General features: G+C 53.5%; 9 protein-coding genes across 9 annotated transcripts; 5 read left to right on the top strand and 4 right to left on the bottom strand.

The window, feature by feature from the left end:
* Positions 1-1,112: 1,112 nt before the first annotated feature.
* C7974DRAFT_441660 (uncharacterized protein) lies at positions 1,113-3,423 on the bottom strand. Its single transcript, XM_046145373.1, has 5 exons — positions 2,904-3,423; positions 2,710-2,845; positions 2,356-2,643; positions 1,934-2,303; positions 1,113-1,885 (listed from the first exon to the last, which is right to left on the bottom strand). Exons 1-5 carry the CDS (start codon positions 3,021-3,023, stop codon positions 1,156-1,158), a joined length of 1,644 nt encoding a protein of 547 aa, XP_045994308.1. The 5' UTR covers positions 3,024-3,423; the 3' UTR covers positions 1,113-1,155.
* Positions 3,424-4,909: 1,486 nt separating this feature from the next.
* C7974DRAFT_365320 (heterokaryon incompatibility protein-domain-containing protein) lies at positions 4,910-7,081 on the top strand (the record flags this gene model as incomplete). Its single annotated transcript, XM_046139823.1, has 2 exons — positions 4,910-5,414; positions 5,595-7,081. 2 exons carry the CDS (start codon positions 4,910-4,912, stop codon positions 6,974-6,976), a joined length of 1,887 nt encoding a protein of 628 aa, XP_045994307.1. The 3' UTR covers positions 6,977-7,081.
* A 376-nt stretch (positions 7,082-7,457) lies between these two features.
* Positions 7,458-8,832, bottom strand: C7974DRAFT_427219 (uncharacterized protein; the record flags this gene model as incomplete). The annotated part of the gene is made up of 3 exons (XM_046144555.1): positions 8,397-8,832; positions 7,755-8,343; positions 7,458-7,702 (listed from the first exon to the last, which is right to left on the bottom strand). Exons 1-3 carry the CDS (start codon positions 8,766-8,768, stop codon positions 7,458-7,460), a joined length of 1,206 nt encoding a protein of 401 aa, XP_045994306.1. The 5' UTR covers positions 8,769-8,832.
* Positions 8,833-9,333: 501 nt separating this feature from the next.
* Positions 9,334-10,112, top strand: C7974DRAFT_40444 (Endoribonuclease L-PSP/chorismate mutase-like protein). Its single transcript, XM_046142941.1, has 2 exons — positions 9,334-9,575; positions 9,624-10,112. The coding sequence occupies exons 1-2, from the start codon at positions 9,450-9,452 to the stop codon at positions 9,846-9,848; spliced, it is 351 nt and encodes a 116-aa protein (XP_045994305.1). The 5' UTR covers positions 9,334-9,449; the 3' UTR covers positions 9,849-10,112.
* A 264-nt stretch (positions 10,113-10,376) lies between these two features.
* C7974DRAFT_436298 (fungal-specific transcription factor domain-containing protein) lies at positions 10,377-12,789 on the bottom strand (the record flags this gene model as incomplete). The annotated part of the gene is made up of 2 exons (XM_046145121.1): positions 10,377-12,382; positions 12,741-12,789. The coding sequence occupies 2 exons, from the start codon at positions 12,787-12,789 to the stop codon at positions 10,377-10,379; spliced, it is 2,055 nt and encodes a 684-aa protein (XP_045994304.1).
* A 197-nt stretch (positions 12,790-12,986) lies between these two features.
* C7974DRAFT_317669 (major facilitator superfamily domain-containing protein) lies at positions 12,987-14,524 on the bottom strand (the record flags this gene model as incomplete). The annotated part of the gene is made up of 3 exons (XM_046138610.1): positions 12,987-13,831; positions 13,887-14,062; positions 14,127-14,524. The coding sequence occupies 3 exons, from the start codon at positions 14,522-14,524 to the stop codon at positions 12,987-12,989; spliced, it is 1,419 nt and encodes a 472-aa protein (XP_045994303.1).
* Positions 14,525-14,876: 352 nt separating this feature from the next.
* Positions 14,877-16,110, top strand: C7974DRAFT_40406 (Pyruvate/Phosphoenolpyruvate kinase-like domain-containing protein). Its single transcript, XM_046142910.1, has one exon. The coding sequence runs from the start codon at positions 15,215-15,217 to the stop codon at positions 16,028-16,030; it is 816 nt and encodes a 271-aa protein (XP_045994302.1). The 5' UTR covers positions 14,877-15,214; the 3' UTR covers positions 16,031-16,110.
* C7974DRAFT_40405 (uncharacterized protein) lies at positions 16,111-16,487 on the top strand. The gene has a single exon (XM_046142909.1). It carries the CDS (start codon positions 16,191-16,193, stop codon positions 16,425-16,427), a length of 237 nt encoding a protein of 78 aa, XP_045994301.1. The 5' UTR covers positions 16,111-16,190; the 3' UTR covers positions 16,428-16,487.
* Positions 16,488-16,675: 188 nt separating this feature from the next.
* On the top strand, positions 16,676-18,419 carry C7974DRAFT_401323 (uncharacterized protein). The gene has a single exon (XM_046142591.1). It carries the CDS (start codon positions 16,956-16,958, stop codon positions 17,973-17,975), a length of 1,020 nt encoding a protein of 339 aa, XP_045994300.1. The 5' UTR covers positions 16,676-16,955; the 3' UTR covers positions 17,976-18,419.
* The last annotated feature ends 109 nt before the right edge of the window (positions 18,420-18,528 follow it).

The raw sequence follows: 18,528 nt of genomic DNA, 5'->3' as shown, positions 1-18,528 counted from the left end.
TAGGATCTAGCAACGCTCCTCTTTTTATAGTGATATAGCGTAGGGCGTGGATATAGCGCAGGGCATGCTGCGATATGTTGGATTGTTGGGTTGTCGGGTTGTTACTAGACTCTGGCGCTGGGAAAGGGGGGGGGGGGGGCTGAATACGCTACTGGGTCGGTGGGTGGTGGTTTGCGTGGGCTGGGTATGTAGAGGTGTAGTGTGCTGTTTGTTGTACTGTTGGTATTACGGGGGTGAGTGCGTGAAGATGCTTGGTGGCTGGATAGCTACAGGGTACGTGTGTAACGTGCAGGAGAAGGCTGGAGTCTATATTATAGTGGTGTAGGGTAGTAATGGAGTAGGCGGGGGGGGGGGGGGGGGTAGACTTGCTAATTTGTGGTGGTGTTGTATCACCTAGCTACTTGTGGGGGTTGTAGAGTGCGAGCTAAAATGTGCAGACTATATCTAGCTCAGCACATTATATAGAAAGCCTAGCTATTAGAGAGTGTCCTGCATACCTACGTACCTGTAATGTCTTGCATGAAGGTGCTAGGCAAGCCTCTTCTTATCTCTACCTAGCCTAAGGTTAGTGACACTGTAACCATTCCATAATCTCCGTAAGTGGCTGCCTAGGTACGTACCTAGTAGAGTAGTACCGTAGTTATAGAGGAGTCTAGTCTTTATACCTATTACAGGTACCCTGCACTACTATTATGTATAGAGTCTAGCCTTCCCCTATCCTACACACACGCATCCTATAGCTATCTAACTAATTAGTGTGCGTGAGTACCTGACTTGTGACTGTAACAGCATACTGTACCAAGGTAGGGGGTGGGCAGCACATATCGACAAGCACTGATAGAATAGTTGTGATTTTAAAGGCTTAGGCTGGGCGGGAATGAGAAGAAACTTGTCTGTCGGTAGATACCTGGGTGGTCTAGCACCTTGACCGAGGTGTTTTATGAAGAAAACTCTATGATAGCGGAACTACCCGCATTGTGTGGTGAATCAGGAGTCGTCTGCACATCTCGGCCAGCATTAGAATGTCAGTGGTGCATCGAGCTCATTTTTGTGAGTGAAATCGCCTCCACCACCAAGATACGTCATGATCTGTTTCTTCGTGTACAGATTACCATTATTCTATTGTCTATCGTATCTCATTCCCTGGTGTTGGGATCAGACCATATCCTTCTCGCTCCGCAACCCCCCTTCGTCCCTCGTCCAACCCACCTCCGCCCGCGCCGCCTCAGACCCTCGCCCCATCTGCGGCAGCGCCGTGATCCCCTCCTCCTCGCTGCGCCGACCCGCCGCGCTCGTGTTTTTGCTGTCTGCGTCCGCCACATCCCGCATCTCCACTTCCTCCACCGCCGCGCCGTGTTCGCCGCCCGCTGGCCCTGCACTCGCAAACCCCGCTCCGCTGCCATTGCTCGCCACCGACTGCAGCTGCCACGTGCCGCTGCGCAGATGCGAGAACGTGCTCGGCTGCGTACCGCCGTTACTCGCGCGCTTCCAGAAACTGCCCATGAAGCTGCCGCGCACGCCGGAGCCGAGCGTCAGGGGCTCGAGACTCTTGCCGCCCGTGCTCGACGACGTGAAGTCGGTGCTGTTCGAGATGTCGATCCAGGAGGCCGGTTTCTTCCAGCTGCGGGGCGCGGGGGGCGGCGCGGGGCGCGGGGTGGGTTTGCTTTTGGGCCGCGAGGGCGTCAGGTTCGACAGGAATTCTAGCACGCGGGCGGGCAGCAGCCGCACGAGGAGCATGCGGATCGAGGGCAGCGAGACGCAGAGGAAGCCTGCGCCGAGCTCCAGCTCGGTCCATACGGTTACGGGGAAGTAGTCCCACGACGGGTCGATGGAGATTTTGAAGGTGCTGAGGGACGGCAGGCGCATGACGGTGGCGATGAAGCCGCTGTGAGGGTTAGAGTGTGTTGGGGGACGTGGGGGTGAGGGGGCTTACAATGTGCCGATGCAGAACATTAGGCCGACAGCGACTTTGCGGGAGCGCTTCATCTGGAGGTTTCGGATGAAGACGATTGGCAGGATTAATAGAATGAGGTCTTGTAGGAGCGCAGAAGCTGAGACTGAGTATGCCATTGCCTGGATGTTGATACACTTGCCCTTGATGTCGCGGTTCCAGAAGGAGCTGACCGGGCTGCAAGCGAAAAGTGCGATAAACAGGATGATTACGCTGTTGAGGATCATGTAGGCGAGGAAGACGTAGGCAGTCCGTAGGAACTGGGGTGTCCTGAAGATCTCAATGTAGAACAATACCAGAGATACCTTGATCAGGCAGAGCACGACAACGTACGTGGACCATGAAACGTATACTGCGTGTGTCAGCATACAGTCAGTCAAGTCCAGACCCTTAACCGCGCTTACAGTAGTAAAGGATAGGCTTTAGGCTGTCATCTTCAAGGTTCCATAAGTGCTGACCAAAGCCGTGCAAAGCCATCTGGAGTACACATGCCACCGGTATTGCTGTAAGCAGCAGAGCTGCCACAACTACCGCGTCGTCCCAAGCCAGTCTCTTTGAGATCAGTTTCCCGGCGATCCTGAGGGCGACAGCAAAAAAAGCGATCGAGTACACGATACCCGTGTACAGGATCACTTGATGAGTCTTGGACTCGTTGGAGAGGTTACAAAGGTCTGCTTGAACCCTGGAAGTACCTAGAAGATGGCGTCAGTCTCCCGATATTTTCGGGTGGGTTGGCGTGATGGAAGCAACGAGCATACCCAGAGAGTCTTGCATTGTGCAATTCGCCAACATACACGCAGCCAGTGCGTACTCAAGCGACGTACTGTCGCAGATGCACTGAATGTCTGTTGCTGCGCATCCACTCGGTCCAAGCTCGATGAAGAGGCATCGCAGCTGCGTGACGTCAGTTATCGAATAAAGGCAGTATTGCATTTGAAGGAAAGGTACATACACCACATGGTGGAATATCAGCGACTGTCAATTCCCGCTGGTCGAACTCTGACCCCGAGACCCCTTCGTTGAGGAAGGCCAAAAGGCAAAGCAGCACTGTGAGTAACGATCGCACACCCATCACAGCGAGGAGTTCGTCCGATGAAGTGAACCACTACCAAAAAAACAAAACCGGGGTCGGACAGGCATGGCGTTTATGAGTAAAGAAGCGCTGGGGCGTCAGCTTGCTTGACTAGTCTTGTCGTGAACTCTATCCTCAGTACTGGCACCTGTCAGTTCAAGCGTGCATATACTGCGGGTCTTTCACCAGCTCCCTGGCCGGATTGGAAACCGCTACGATTGCGCCATGGGGTGTCAACGGGCGCGCCATCGAAAGCAACAGCGCCACGCGAGTCTAGAGTACGAGCCACACACGCATTGGGAGTACAGGTGACACATGAACCGCCCAGTCCCGGCACTGGCATAGCTGCTGGGCCAGGTACCAAGTTGCTAGTAGTTTGGTGCGAAGCAACTCTGGCGAGAAGTACTTTGGTACAAGCTCAGCGCCGACTCCGCCGGCCCGCATGGATCTTCAGGCTAGTCCACGTGGTACGGAGGCTGACATGTTCTACGGCGGACTTTAGGAAGGTCGAAGCAGGCAAACAGCAAAGGAGTCGACGTCAGCTGGTTGCGTCGCGAGACATGATACGCTTGCCTCGGTAACATCGAGGATTGCGACGGCTTGAAAGCTGAATGTGCGTGCGTGAAGGCGCATGATAACCCAAGTCGATTGAGGCAGAAAAGCGGCTGACTGCTTCCGGATCGACACATGGCGTAGGCATGTCGATCAATATCCAAGGGCGCGGACGGGGAGCGGGGAGGGGAAAGGGCTTCGCTAGCGTGATTGAATTTTCGAAGCTCCAGGTAATTTTCAAACTCTATTCTTGACCATCGCAGAACAAAAGACATTACCCTTGCCGATACTTGGCCGTACTGTGTTGCTTTGGTGCGCAGCAATTGCTATGCTTCATATTATCCGACTTCACGCGTGTGCAGCTAGAAAAAATCGTCCTGGCGGATGCTGAATAAGGCTTCCCCAGTAGATATTCTTTGCACACCTGTCAATGCAAGTACTTGACACGTTATTTCATTCTGATCCCCGACTGAACTGGTTAACACAGCCATGTTATTGACAAGTACAATTAACCCGGCCAAAACCGATCCGTGTCGTTGCCATCACATTTGCGCCAACCTCAGTCTTGACACCAAGTCTAACGCAACTTCTACTTATTAACTAGTCTACGTCTCGCTAATGCTATAGCCTCTAGAAGTAACTTTAGTACGTATTTACTGATTATTGTATACCTAATATATTAATGTTTTTATAGGTGCGCGTTAGGGGTTCAGCACATTACACGAATCATTGGGCATTACGCGCATAGGTGCCCTATCCGTGTGCATAATACGCAGACTCACGTGGATAGAACGATTCGAAAACAATTCATAGCACGTCACTATCTTCGTAGCTTGTCGAAACACCGTAGAACCAGACATGTTCGCGCAGTTCGCCATTTGCTTCGCGATGTTGCATTGAGATTGCGGCTGAGTTCATTGATTATCATGTGAGATGACGGCTCAGGCTGGGTATCTGCAGCCAAGCCGTCTCACTCCTTAGGCAGCACCGTGCCTCCCTTATAGCCTCGTGGTCTTCTAGCCACTGTACCGACTCGTTTCGAGCGATGCGATACAGGTGTTCCTTCGGTACCTGTCCAGCATCTCTCAATCTGGAAGGTCATCAGCAATTATAATTACCACGACACGTCTTTATGCCGCCTCCGCCACAGAATAAGACCCTCCAGATTGCCCCATGTCTCGCAGCAACCCAGATTTGGTAGCCATCGGGGGATTACACAAACAGCAACTCTCATCTTCGATTCGAAAATTGCTTTGAAAGTGCCAGGAGCTTCGATTCCGCTGTGGCACCGTCGCGAAGTGTCTGTAACTCTTATGTGGCTACGCCGATACACAATGCAAACGAAATCCGAATCTCAGAAACGTTTTTCGTACAGTCACCATCCGCTTGACTTGGACACGGATCAAATCCGACTCCTCAAGGTTCATTACACCAAATGGGATGAACCAGTTCGATGTAGCATGCATGTTGTGTCTCTGGAAGCCTTCCAACAACAAGACGAGTATGTGTACCTAGCACTGTCTTATGTTTGGGGGGACCCTGAGCCAACGCACACAGTATACGTTGACGGGTTACCCCTCTCTGTGAGATCGAACCTGTTCGATGCCTTACGTCGTCTGAGGCTCAAATTTCCTTATTGGCCAGAACACGATCTCATCTGGATCGACGCAATGTGTATCGATCAAAGCAGTCTAGAAGAACGGAGCAGACAAGTAGCCATGATGAGTCGCATCTACAAATCATGCGCTAAGGTCATAGTCTGGCTGGGAGACATCGATAGAGAGACACCTCCTGCTGTAGAGATCTTCACGCCTGACGAGCAATACATCCCACCGGCTCGTGAGCCTCACACAGCTGGATGCCAGTGTCAAGACACCGACTAGGAAAGATCAGCTTCATTGTCCTGGAATGGAACTCCCACCAAAGCATCTGCTATGGCAATCAGTGTCTTAGAGCGATTGTCAGCAACAGAGCACTGCGATGATCTTCAGCTGTGCCGTCTTTTTATAAGTATCGAAGAGATGGTTGCATTCCCGTACTTTATGAAGTATCTGCTTCACAATTCATGGTTTACACGCATATGGGTTGTACAGGAATTTGTACTTCCACCACAAGTATCCTTGTGTATCGGCTCCGCCATACTGCCTGTCGAACTCCTTTACAACGCTACTGCTGTTTTTTACTCACACGTACGAAGTGCATGTTGCTTAAAGAACATTCTGAAGCGGGTGCGCTTCACGCCTGTGTTCGGCAATGTCGCTTCCCTGCGACATATACGTAAAGCAGTCGCCTCAAATTCCGATCTTGATTACTTTGTGCTGCGTCACGCTCTGGCTGGAAGGAAGGCTTCGTTAGATCACGATCTGCTATATGGAATTCTTGGTTTAAACCCTCTGCAGACTGATGATTTGGTCCTTCCGGACTACGACCGTCCAGTGACAGAAACATATATCGAATTCTCCAGCAAGTATGTCTCTTCACGAAGCGGCTGTGACTTCAACAAGTTCGCAGCGTTTACGCACGCGCCTCTCAAATCTCGATATCCCGACTTACCATCCTGGGTCATTGATCATACATTGTACGAAGACGACAATTTATTTGAATTTCTCCCCGAGGCTACAGGATTGATGGCGTCTTTTGCCCGGTCGCATGCCACTAAGCACGGTGCCTCACATAGCTTGAAGATCAGGGGTCACCATCTGATTCTGCACGGGCACTTCATCGATTCTATTGACATAATCGGTCAGGTTAATTTGGATCGACGTTTTGCGTACAAAAGCTTGCATGATGATCGACGCTACAGAGTGTTAGATGACTGGAGGGAGACCGTCTCAGCCCGTCATGCATCAGACGAGCCGTATGTGCTACCAGATGAATACGCTTCCTTGACGGACACCTGGCAAATCGCTTGGCTGAAAACGATGAGTTGGGCCCATCGTACCGGAGTTGAAGGTGGTCCCATAAGGCTGACAGATGAGGAAGTCGCTTCATTGATGAAAGATGCCACTCTGGACCCTTCAAGCCCTTGCAATTTGGACTCCACGCCAAGCTTTTGTGGCCGATGGAGCGACGAATACACAGCAGAAACATATGGACAGATGGATAGGGTGGACCTATACATTCAGTATGTCTCTATGCTCGTACGCGCGTTGTATCGAACCAGAATGTTCTTGACCCACTCACATTTTCTCGGGATTGGGAACCCCAATATACAGCCGGGAGACAGGGTCTTCCTTTCAGCAGGCTGCGGTAGACCATTGATCCTGAGGCCTGTGGAGACGAATTTGCAAAGGAATGGACAAATTACGTATAAGATTGTTAGCTCTTGTTATCTCCATGGCTTTATGGATGGTCCAGACCAAGGGACTGAGTTTCCTTGCAAAGAGGTATGGATCGAGTAAGCTACGCTATAGCGATACACCACGCCATCACGTTCCTGTATAACAATCACGTTGTTTTATTAACGTGAGCATAACAACTAGGCATCTACTCACCTTACCTATTACTTATACTATTGCTCTTATATACTTACAGTGCCTGCTGAAATGTGCAGACCACCTATAGTTTGGTACACTATACAGAAAGTTTCGCTGTTAGAGAGCCTCCTGCATATAGTATCTTAGGTAAAGGTGCTATATACCTCCTAATCCGTGCTCTTATTGTACATAGAGTCTGGTTCTCCCCTAGTAGGTTATAAGAGGCTTAGGTGGGACGGCAAAAGTCTAACTGTCAAAACGGTAAGTTACTACTTCACTTCAAACCAATGCAGTCTCGAGCTCACGAGGTCTCACTCGGCATTCGAATAGCGAGACTCATCATTGTACGTCTGGGAATCATTCAAAATTGGTATTATAAAACAAGATACACCCGACAAGCAGCAATCTACACCGGCAGCACAACCTTGACGCCCATGTACTCTCGCTGATGCATGAGCTTCCCATCGATGATGACCTGATGCACGCCAACGCGGTTGTGCACCGTATCCGTCGGATCCGTAGCGCTTGCGATCTGGATCTCGCGCCACTGGCGATTGGTCGGGACCAGTTCGCCCTGCAGCGTGCGCTTCTTGAACTCCTTGTAGATGCCCTGGTCTTCGACGCAGCCTTCGCGCTGGATGAGTGGGGATTCTGCGGCGGGTGTTAGTATATCTGGCATGCAGTGTGTCATACTGCGACGTACCTTGTGCGGGTGTCATGCGCATGTCGCCGAGCGAGCTGTTGAACAGCACCAGCGAGAGGCGCTCCTGGTCGAGCTGGTCGACAGGCGGCTTGAAGACCCGGTGTCGGGTGGCCTTGAAGTGCCCGCCCGATACGATTTCCAGTGTGTCGCCGATGTTGATGACCAGCGCGCCGGGCTTGTATGGTACGTAGTACCATTTCTCGTCCTCGCCCCAGATCTGTAGACACGAGATCGGAACGGAAAAGAGAAGTGTTGTGAGACCGAAGTCGGTGTGTCCGTGCATGCGTAGCCCCTTGGATGCCTCTTGAGTCTGCTTTTGCACAGGGCGGAAGAGTGCGTGGCGGAAGTACCCCTCGCCGGTCGGGCCATCGTGGGACTGAACGTTGTCCCAGAGGTAGTCATCGGGTAATTCGAGCACTCGCGAGAAGAGTGTGAGGAGGCGGCGGTTGACGGACTTGGTCAGGTAGTTGCAGAACTCTTCGATCTCGTCCATGAAGGGGTGAAGGCATTTCGGAATGCGATCAAGATCTTGCCAGTCAGGCTTGTACCAATTGAACTGCTCGATACCGTCCGCAGGTCCGCGATGGCGCTGAATATCATATCAGTGACCGACTTTGGGAATACCCAAACCGCGTATCATACCTTGAAGCCATATGGATGCTTGTAACCAGACCATACACCTGTCTCTGGGCTGAAGAGAAGACGTTCTCTATCCTCTTCACTAATGTTCTTGTACAGGTATTGAGCAAGGGCGAATTGTCGGTGCAGCTGCTCTAGCGAAACGCCATAGTTCTCTAGGAAAAGGAAGCCGTCGTCACGGATAGCCCGCTTCACTTGCTGCACGAGATCATCGACCACTGCCGGATCGTCCGAGTCCATCAAGGACAAGTCGATGGACGTCAGCTCGGCGAAGTTCTCCTTCTGCTGTGTGACGGGCGGGGGGATCCATTCCGGAACAGATGGCTTGCCGGGCAGGTCGGCTGCAGGAGGGTTGAATTTAGCGGCTGGAGCCATGATGAAGTAAGGGAAGCAGTATTCAGGAGGTACTATCGCACAGAAGCTGAAGCTGATGTTGAGATAATGCCGAAGCTCAAGAAGACCAGTCCTTATATCCACTGGCGCAAAGTATGGTGTGAGATTAGAACGCGATTTACTCAGAGAGTACGTGATGGTCTCGAGCTCCTCCACAGGCTGAAGGCTCTAACTGAATGTAGACTTATCAACAGTTCGTACTCCCTTCCTGTTCTTGGACTGTGGAGTGCAGCCTTCCTATCGCCGCTGCTAAATCCATGCTCCGCGGCATTTGAGCCGTGCATTTCCCCGCATCCCGTGTCGTTATCTCTCCGTCTGCACCTCCATGCTCCTCTGCAATCTGGCTCCAGTGGCGGGTGTGACTTGAGCTAGGACGACAGATGAGGGTGTACCTAGCGCATCTATCGCGGAGGAGTGATTATCGGGAGGAGCTCCTCCCCGTGTGGGGTCTCGCGCTAGCCCGTCTAGGTAACTAGTGCTATCTGGATCCACCACGACGGGTTGTGCACGTAGCAATCACTCCGGAAGATGGCGATCTCTGTTGAGCCTGTGGTTTAAAGATGGTTCAGTAGGTACGCATGTTTTCCCACAAGACCCTCGCCAACGCCAAGCTATTACCTTCACCCTCGCATTCATCTGGCTTCATCTTATTCAGTAGCAACCATGTCACGCCAGCTCATCTCAAGCGAGAAGTTCCCTACGAAGCCTCACAACTGCCCTGCCACAAAAGTTCCGGGCCTTGTTTTCTGCGCCGGACAAACAGCCACAGGGGAGATCAAGCAAGCCACAGTACGTCTCAATATTACCGGGATCTCGGCAAAACTAACATGTCTACAGAGGACAGTCTTGCAGAACCTGAAGGAAGTTCTCGAGCTTTCTGGCTCATCGCTTGAGCAGGTCGTCAAGTACAATGTCTACCTTGCAGATATGAAGGACTTTGCCGCGATGAACGAAGTGTACATCGACTTCCTGCCCCAGCCTATGCCGTCTCGATCTTGCCTACAGGCACTGCCTCCCGGTGACGGAACCGTTATCGAGATTGAGTGCATTGCGCAAGCGTAAATGGTTAGAGGTGGAGTACGAGAACAGCAATAGCGAAGACGTTCATAGCAGAGAAGACTTGGAGGAAAGATCGGAATATGCATAGTCTAGAAATATAGCAGCTTCAGCGTCTGACGCGAGCGTGGCCCAGCGGAGACGAAGGCCTTGAAAATGAACACCAGTATTCTTACCCTAATTGATCAACCACATACGTGCAGTATCGTAAATTTGGTACCTAGAAGTTTCATTGGCTGCAGGAGAGGGGCTCTCCAAGGCATCGTAGATCGCTAGAAATGCACTGTGTTCTTTTGACGACTGAACGATGTGTCTGATGGCTACGATCACGTCTGCGCTACGGCCTGTCTCCTTCGATGTAGGATCGAAGATACTATCATTGCCAGCAAGAACGAAGCCCCTTGTTGTGGCGAATGAGCGAACATCTGCGGAAACGGTTGCTTATATATTGTCGCAACGAATCTCTGATCTTCATATTACGAGGTTGTTGGTATCGTTCGTGTCCCGTAGTGGGCGAATACACAAGCCTCCTCTTCATCCCAGAGATGTCCCAACCTCGAGCTGATCTATACACCTCATGACAATCTTGCCGAGCTGCCACCTCTGCCGCCGCCCAAAAACCTTCCTGGCCCAGGCGAGCGCCGCGTGCGTATCCCCGTCCGGCACATCGACCACTTGCATCGACCCCACAATACCATTGCGGACGAGCTGCCACGCAATCATGAAAGCTTTGTATGCATACAGAACCACCCACGGTGCTTCCGTGTCCGCCGTCGCCGTGGCATCGAGATACTGCAGGAACCAGTCTACGTGCGGCTGGACCAGATTGATGATGCGCGACTCGCACAGAAACTCGCACGACGGGGCGTGCTCCGTCAGTTGGTCGAGAACGGCATCCACGCTGCCCTGGATGATGCCGCCGGTGTGCGTGGGCGACCACATTTGCAGTTCGATCATTGCCGTCTCCCATGCGATTTCTCCGAGAGAGGCTAGTGCTGGGTTCGAAGTGCCGCCATGCGGTCGAGTGAAGGGTTCCAGGGCTACGAGGGAAGACCTGAGCGGCTCCACTCTTTCGATGCTGAGGATTCCGGTGATCGTCGACCAGCCCGATATTTCCCGGGCGCTGGAAATCAGGAACTGGGTTATGTTGATGGTGCCGTATGGATCGAATGGTGGTAATGTACAGAGATCGGCGTTTGAAGATAAGAACCGGCGGACCACTTCTGGGTATTGCACTGCAGTGCCGGCCTGACGCAGAAGTAGTTGCCTGTGTGCCCACTCTTCGGGAGTCGCTGCTGCCCAGTGGTCTTCTGGGCATGGTAGTTCGTGCTTGATCTCCAAATGCGACAGTGACCGCGGGACAGAGAGCACCTGATACCACAGTGCGTCGATCTGGTGCACAGCGAAGCAAGTCCGCTTGTGCGCCTCAGACTGTATGAAGTGATACCAAAGGGATTCCAGATTTGCTGTTGCTGTTGCCTCAGTAGTCAGGGGCTGCATGAGGCCACCTGCTCGCGCCAGAGAGATGATCTTGGAATGAGTCTTCAGACCATACGCTGATGCGCTTCCGCAGAGGTACATCATAGTATACAATTGCTGTAGCAAGCATGCTTGTACAACTATCGTGTTCTCTGAGGTACTCAGTTCTCCGTCTTCTATGTCGGTTTTGAGAAGCGCTCGTGCTTGATGGAAACATTGATACGAGAGGCTCGCGCCTGAGCCGGCCTGCTCCCCATACTCTGGATCCTCGCCGTACTGGTAGCCAAGTGACATCATGCCGAGTAGAAGACGTTTATCTGCTTTGTCTGCGTTGAATGTCGGCTGATGGATGAAGGGCAAAAATGACGAAAGATGGTTAAAGAACAATTCAGTGCCTCGAGCGGCTTGTCTTGTCGAGACAGTCCAGTCCTCCTGGACTTGTGGTGATTCGACAGAAAACCAGCTGTTAGGGCTACCCCGGGTGAAAGGCACAAGACCGCTAAAGGCTGTGTTGCCCTGAGACAATTGACTTTCCGCGACCTCCATCATAGGATCCGATCCAAGCTTTGCTTGCCCGTGAAAGTCATGGTCAGATATCGCTGGAGGTGCAACAGACATCGTACAGATTGCCGAATCATTTCTTGATGAGCCACTGTTTCTAGGGTCCCGTTGATCCAGACCTGGCGATCGCTGGTCGTATTGAATGGCATTCTTCCAGGCTCTATCAACATTAAACTCTTCCTGCTCTTCTGTTGTGACAAAGGACAAATGATCCTGTATCTGAGGAGGCGAGGTACTCGAAGTCTTATCTCTCTGCAGCATCTGTCGCTTTCTGGGACGATCAGTCTGGTGTTCAGGGTGCTTCCTCTTGATATGCCGCTGTCGTAGGTCTGACCTCGAGAACGATGCAGCGCAGAACTCGCATACTAAAGAGGACACCGCCGAAGAGCGTGTATGAACAGCAGCATGGCGTTTCAGGTTCTCATGACGAGTGAAGCGGCTTTGGCAGATCTGGCACTGGAACGGCTGGAATGATGCGCGTCGTTCTGGGATTGCAGGTGCTGCTGTGACGGATGTCATGTTGATGGCCACGGTGTGGCAAGTCGATGACAAAAGGATGCATTGTGCCAAACCTGCGTCAAGCAGTCCGGAAGAAGGGCCCCGTTCCTTCCCCGCAATCCGAGGTACGTTTATCTCCCGCTAACAGGTTGTCTGGGATGGTGGCAGACGCCAATTGATAGCAACCTAGTCTTATCTTGGGAAACACATGGCACAGCTTATTTGTGTTGTGACAATTGGTCAATGGCATATCTGCGGACCCACATTTCTGGGATCATTCGCCAGGCGATGTCAAGCTTCGGCCCGATCGGCAATTGACCTCAACACCGTGACGAGGGCATAGTTCTTAACACAGCGCACCCATCCATCCCAACAGAGCTATGTTCTCGCCTACGGGGATGAGACACATTGCGGGTCGGCATGGTGTCACTAACTGATTGATGACACTGGCAGAATTCTTGGGTTGGAACACTGGACACATCTACCGTATGAATCGGTATGATACACCCAAAACGACTGTTAATGCTATCTGAGAATCCCAATCCGCGCACCCGTTGTCCTTACATAAATCATCGCCTTACATTGATACAAAGGAAGAACTGTCCATCAGTACATCTCATACCGCCAGTTGAGCCGGACCATCTCCTCTGTCACACCTCCACGAATGACCTTCGCGATCTCATCTGGATCGCCCGAGTCCAGGCGCTTGTTCTCACGGCGGACGAGCCATCCATAGAAGGTAATGGTGAGGGCGAAAACAAAGGCGCAGCCCATCAAAGTGCCAAAAGCCGCATAGAATTGCGGCGGTGCGTAGTAGAGGTATGAGGCCCAGATGTTGGATGTGCCACCGATGGCGTTGACAAGGGCCGACGCTGCCGCACGCTTGGCTGTTGGTCGTGCCAGGTGCAAGTTGATGGTCTTGTACAAGACTAGTTGAGGACCTACCGAGGCAAATGGAAGGATCATCATTGAGAAGTACCTCGCGCCAACGCTCAGTGTCGCCATTGGGATGACATACATTCCACATGCAGTCAAGATGCAAGCAATAATGATCGGGTATGCCGTGTTCTTGCGGTCAGAGAACCACATGAGCCAGTAGTAGACGATGCCAGCCAATACGTAAGGGGGAGCCGTGAGCAGCAGACTGGTCGTGCCTTTGTATCCGAGCGATGCGACAAGAGTAGGGAAGTAGTTGGCGATGGAGCCCTGCGCCTGAGAGAGAAGGTTGCAGAATATGAGGAGCAGGAGCTTGGGGTCGGTGATGGCCATCTTGAAGCCTTTGAGCGTCTCGTTCTTCGTCTTGCCCACGGCTGGGCCGGACTCGGACTCGATTCGCCACACTGCAAGGTCGCGCTGGATTGGGCTGAGGAACTTGCTGTTGTGTGGGAACTCAGGCATGAGGAGGGCGCAGACTGCACCAATGCCGACAGTGGCAGAGCCTTCGATGATGACTGCGAAGTGCGTTAGCAACCGTCAGGGCATGACGAGGAACAGCTTCAAACATACAAAGCCATTGCCATGCACGGATACCGTGGCTTCCATCAAGCTTGAACACACCAGCAGCGAAGAGGCCACCAAATGCGTTGCCGAATTGTTGCGCAATGTACAGAGCAGCGATGCGCTTTCCAAGCTCTGTCTTGTTGTACCAGGACGACAGGTAAAACACAGCGCCAGGAAAGAATCTGAGATGGAACAGGCAATTAGAATGGTTCTTGAAGCGCCTCCTGAGGTCTGAGTTGGACTTACACAGCTTCCGCCGCGCCCAAAATGGCGCGCACAGCGAGGAGTTGACCGTAGCTTTTGACCGCAGCCGTTGCAGCAGAAATGGTTCCCCAGACGATCACGGCCGTGCAGATGTAAAGGCCTGGTCGAGATATCCTTGCGATCAAGAGGTTTGATGGGATCTGGAACGGAAGGTAGCCGACGAAGAGGATCGAGATGGCCGTTGCAAACTGCTGGGTGGTCATGTTGAGGTCCTCCATGATTCCCTGCAACTTCGCCGCAGCCAAGTTCTGGCGATCGATGTAGTTGAGGATGTAGAGGATGCCGATGATTGGGAGGATGACACAGTCGAGCTTGCGGACCAGCTTCTTGTTGAGAGCCGCGAGCTCCTCGTTGCTGAGGTTCCGGAGCGACTCTGGCATCGCCTCGTCGCGCGCACCATCAACAGTGCCGAACTCGACATCGGTGCCAACAGTTCCAATGAGCTCTAACTTCTTCAGCTCGGAAGCCATTGTGGTATGACTCAACGGTCAAAAGGAAGTTGAAATGAGGTGGTTTGAAAGGTGCAGCTCACAATGATGCTGGCAACGAATGATCAGCATCCCATAACCAGAGGTCATGATATATAGCGATTCTACCATAGCATGCGTGTTCATAGACCTGAGATAAGACTGAGAGGAGCACCCCAGCTGATATCAAGTTCTGAGCTAACGGCACTAGTTATCGGAGGCTTATCTCACGCGAGGACAGAATCTGGGGTACAGCGGGCAAGACCCCTGGCCCATGCACGGGGCTAGCGAACAGTGGGAGGAGCTCCTCCATTTGTCCTCCCTGTGGGGCAACACTCACCTCCCGACATTTGTCGACACGCAAGCGGAGCTGGGTGCTCCTCACGTCCTGCAGGTCGCGATAGACAGCGCGATTGTCGCAATGGATGAGCAGCCAGACGCTGATGTACTACTTAGCCAGATAGTATGCTCAATGACAGATCCCATCATCTGCATTCTCATCAATTTGTCTAACACTTGCCATTGTGCACGATTGTCAAACCCGATCAATTCCAGCGATCAACCTCAAGACTTACATTCGACACTCATCGACGGCAACACACAATGGGCTACCCTACCGCACAAACAACAACGATCCAAAATCCTCGTTTGAGGCTGCTGAACAAAATCAGAGCAGGAGAATTCCCGTTGATGACCTTTGTTGCGATACCTTCTGTTCGCCAAGCCCAAATAGTAGCATTGACAGGCCTCGACGGCATCATCATCGACTGCGAGCATGGTCACATTGGTGACGATGCTATGCACAACTCGGTAGCTGCCATATCAGCCCTTGGCGTGTCACCAGTTATCCGCATCCGCGGCCCAGCACACGACATTCTCAAGCGCGCGTTGGACACAGGAGCGCACGGTATCATGGTCCCTCAGATCAACAACGCCGAAGAAGCCGCTCAGGTCGTCGCCTCTTCGAAATTTCCCCCACAAGGAGTTCGCGGCCAGGGCTCAGCATTCCCGGCCATCGGCCATGGCCTCACGACCCCTGAGTACATGAAGTCGGCCGACCAGACAATCATCACCATGATCCAGATCGAGACACGCGCCGGAGTTGAGAATGTCGAGGCCATCGCCGCTGTCCCTGGCGTGGACCTTATCTTCATTGGTCCGAACGACCTTGCACAGTCACTGCTGGGCTACACTCCCGCACGAGGCGACGAGCCAGAGTTCGTCCAGGCCGTCGACAAGATCATTGCCGCTGCGCGTAACAATGGCAAGTGGGCCGGAAGGATGGTCAACAACGGCACAGCAGCGAAGGAAGCGAGGGAAAGATACGACACGGTTGCCATCACTGGCGACACCAAGGCTATTCAGAACTGGTACATGGCAGAGTTCGAGATCGCGCGGTCTGGTATGGCGCAGCCGTAGATGGATGCAGTGAAGTGGCGGTAGAGAGTGGTGGGGAGCATGCAGACCGAAGGTCAGATGAGTGCGAGCAACAGCAATACATATCTTTGTCCAACAGCTCTCTCGTGTACGATCTGAATGAGGTGATGTGCGCTCCGCCGTGTTTGCTGCTTCTCGTTGTATGGGATTGAGGTGCTGGATATGGATATGTATTGCTGTTGCTCGTACTCATCTGATTTTGGAGATGCTTGTTGAGATTAATGACATCTTGATCGTCCCAAAGTTATTTCATGATACCACGACTGTGGGAGTATGTGATGTCTGCTATCGAGTATCAGTTCCAGCAACATTCGTGACTTTTACGACAACTCATCTGGGTCATATGGTATTTGTCAAGGTCGCTACAAGGTCCGAATGAAAGCGTAGGTAAGACGAGAACTCACTGTGTTCGCTACTCCACTCCCCACGACTGATTAACTGGTTCGGCGTGTGAATTAGTTGGACAAATGTACACTGCAATGACACCATTTCATTCACAATACCACCTTACGCATGCTTTGAAGCCGCTTATTGATTATGGTGGAGGTCATGCGAGCACCGGCGAGACTCTAGCGTGGACAAGGGCCGACAACGTCAGTCACGTCACGATCCACTCCCCACACTGCAGCGCCAGCAAGATTCTCCTCGCACTGCACACTTCCCTGCTCTGCCTTGTTTCCTCCGCACTTGCTGCGCGGGCGCGTTCGAGATATCATTGTGTTAGGCCGTGCTTGCGCTAATTACCCACTTTTACCTCTGCGTACTGCGACAATCACACTTACGACTCACGGCCACGCTTTGCGCCCACGACTTGCGCGCCCACGCCTTACGCGCCACCACCGAGAAGCCCCCGCGAGGCACACACCCACGCGCCGCCACGCACCTCACCGCGCGCACCACCACAGCCATGGAGCTCTCCCAAACCGCCGCCCGCAGCGCCCGCGCCTTCCTCGACGCCCACACGCGCACCGACTGGTCGTACCCCGCGCTCCCCCCGCCGCGCACCGCCAGCGACGAGGAAGTCAGCACCGCCGTCGCCTTCCGCGAGCGCTACTACGGCGAGAGCGAGAGCAGCGACTCCGAGGGCGAGCCGGCCAACGCCTCCGCGAGCGCGGCGCAAGGCGCAAACGGGAGTGCGAACGAGTACAAATTCGACTCCCCCGATGCAATCGGCGCCGCGCTCTCGCGCTCGCGCAGCCGCCGGCGTGCGCGCAGGCGCGCCAGGCTCGAGGACGAGATGGCGGTTAATGAGGGCCTGCGGATCTGGGTGGAGCGCAGGGACGCGTGGACGGGGGCCGCGAGCGTGCGGCGGTTTGGCGTGAAGCGGCGGCGGGGCGCGACGGAGGGGGCGACAGAGAGCGTATTGAAGGAGGGCGACGCGACCGCGGCCCCAGCCGCTGCAGACGCCAACACGGAGACGCGAGGCGCAGACGCGACACCCCCAGACGCAGCAGACGCACCACCCTCCACCGAGTCCCCAGGCCCTCCCGACACCCTCCCCCTCGCGCCCCCCCTCCTCCCCACAAACCCCCTCCGCGCCTCCATAACTCCGAAATCCTACCCAGACATATACACCAAAATCGTCGCCTCGTCGCGCACCCCCGCGGTGCCCATAAACCTCTCTGACATGACGCGCGCACTCGTCCAGGGGTGGAAAGACGCAGATGAGTGGCCGCCGCGGGTCGGGGGCGTGGATCCGCTTGCCGGGCGGCGGCGGGGCGCGGGAGGCGGTCTTGGGGGGAGCTTGGGGGGGCTGATGGGCGGGCATGGAGGGCATGGAGGGCAGGGCCAAGGGGGGTTTATTCATAGGCATCCGCATCTTGAGAAGGGGGTGGGTAGTGTGAGGAAGATTCTGCATTTGAGCGGGTCGGCGCATGGGGCGAATGGGAGTGCGGGCGCGAATGGGAATGGGCAGGCTGAGGGGTGAACGGGGATTGGGTGTGGTGGTGTGGGTGTGAGGTGGGTATTGTGCATGCGGACGGGTGCGGTGTACTTATCTGGCGAGGCACTCTGCACGGGGGACTCGGAGTGGGAAGGCGTGATAGTAATAGCACAACGGCCACTGCAGGGTAACAGCAGAATGGCTAACAGCAGGATGACTCCCTTGCTGCTCGACCGAGAAACTGGATTTGAAGTGTGTTCGACTACGCACGTACTGGGACTGTGTGTTGTGGATATGGTTGCCGCCTACGCGTGCTGTGCATACCTATCTGGGGTTGAGAGTGTGGTTACCTACCTGCTTCCATCCCGAGGTCCAGGGTTTCAAGCATCTGAAATGGCATACCTAGAGATACTGAAAGAGCAGTAGCAAACTACCTAGCTAAACCTATAAGACACTCTTGGATTTTAAATAATCATTGATAAATAGAGCTTCCTTCCTAGCGCTGCGAAACGCAGCCTTATGTCACATGTTCGCCTACCCTGGTTCGCTGGATACCCAATGTGGGCGCTCCAATTCGTGAGGCTGACCAGCTGCAGCG

The sequence above is a fragment of the Boeremia exigua genome (genome assembly GCF_020726555.1).
Source record: "Boeremia exigua strain MPI-SDFR-AT-0100 chromosome Unknown C7974scaffold_10, whole genome shotgun sequence".
Taxonomy (NCBI): Eukaryota; Fungi; Ascomycota; class Dothideomycetes; order Pleosporales; family Didymellaceae; genus Boeremia; species Boeremia exigua.
Note: the sequence above shows the minus strand (reverse complement) of the source record. Positions and strands in the feature narration are given on the sequence as shown.

Bases quoted from the DNA above. Each gene is read 5' to 3' on its own strand.
- C7974DRAFT_441660 (XM_046145373.1), bottom strand. From the start codon at position 3,023: ATGGGTGTGCGATCGTTACTCACAGTGCTGCTTTGCCTTTTGGCCTTC. The intron at 2,644-2,709 runs GTATGCTCGTTG...GCCATCTTCTAG, and splicing joins CACAATGCAAGACTCTCTGG to GTACTTCCAGGGTTCAAGCA. The intron at 2,304-2,355 runs GTAAGCGCGGTT...TGACACACGCAG, and splicing joins AAAGCCTATCCTTTACTACT to TATACGTTTCATGGTCCACG.
- C7974DRAFT_40444 (XM_046142941.1), top strand. From the start codon at position 9,450: ATGTCACGCCAGCTCATCTCAAGCGAGAAGTTCCCTACGAAGCCTCAC. The intron at 9,576-9,623 runs GTACGTCTCAAT...ACATGTCTACAG, and splicing joins GGGAGATCAAGCAAGCCACA to AGGACAGTCTTGCAGAACCT.
- C7974DRAFT_40406 (XM_046142910.1), top strand. From the start codon at position 15,215: ATGGGCTACCCTACCGCACAAACAACAACGATCCAAAATCCTCGTTTG.
- C7974DRAFT_40405 (XM_046142909.1), top strand. From the start codon at position 16,191: ATGGGATTGAGGTGCTGGATATGGATATGTATTGCTGTTGCTCGTACT.
- C7974DRAFT_401323 (XM_046142591.1), top strand. From the start codon at position 16,956: ATGGAGCTCTCCCAAACCGCCGCCCGCAGCGCCCGCGCCTTCCTCGAC.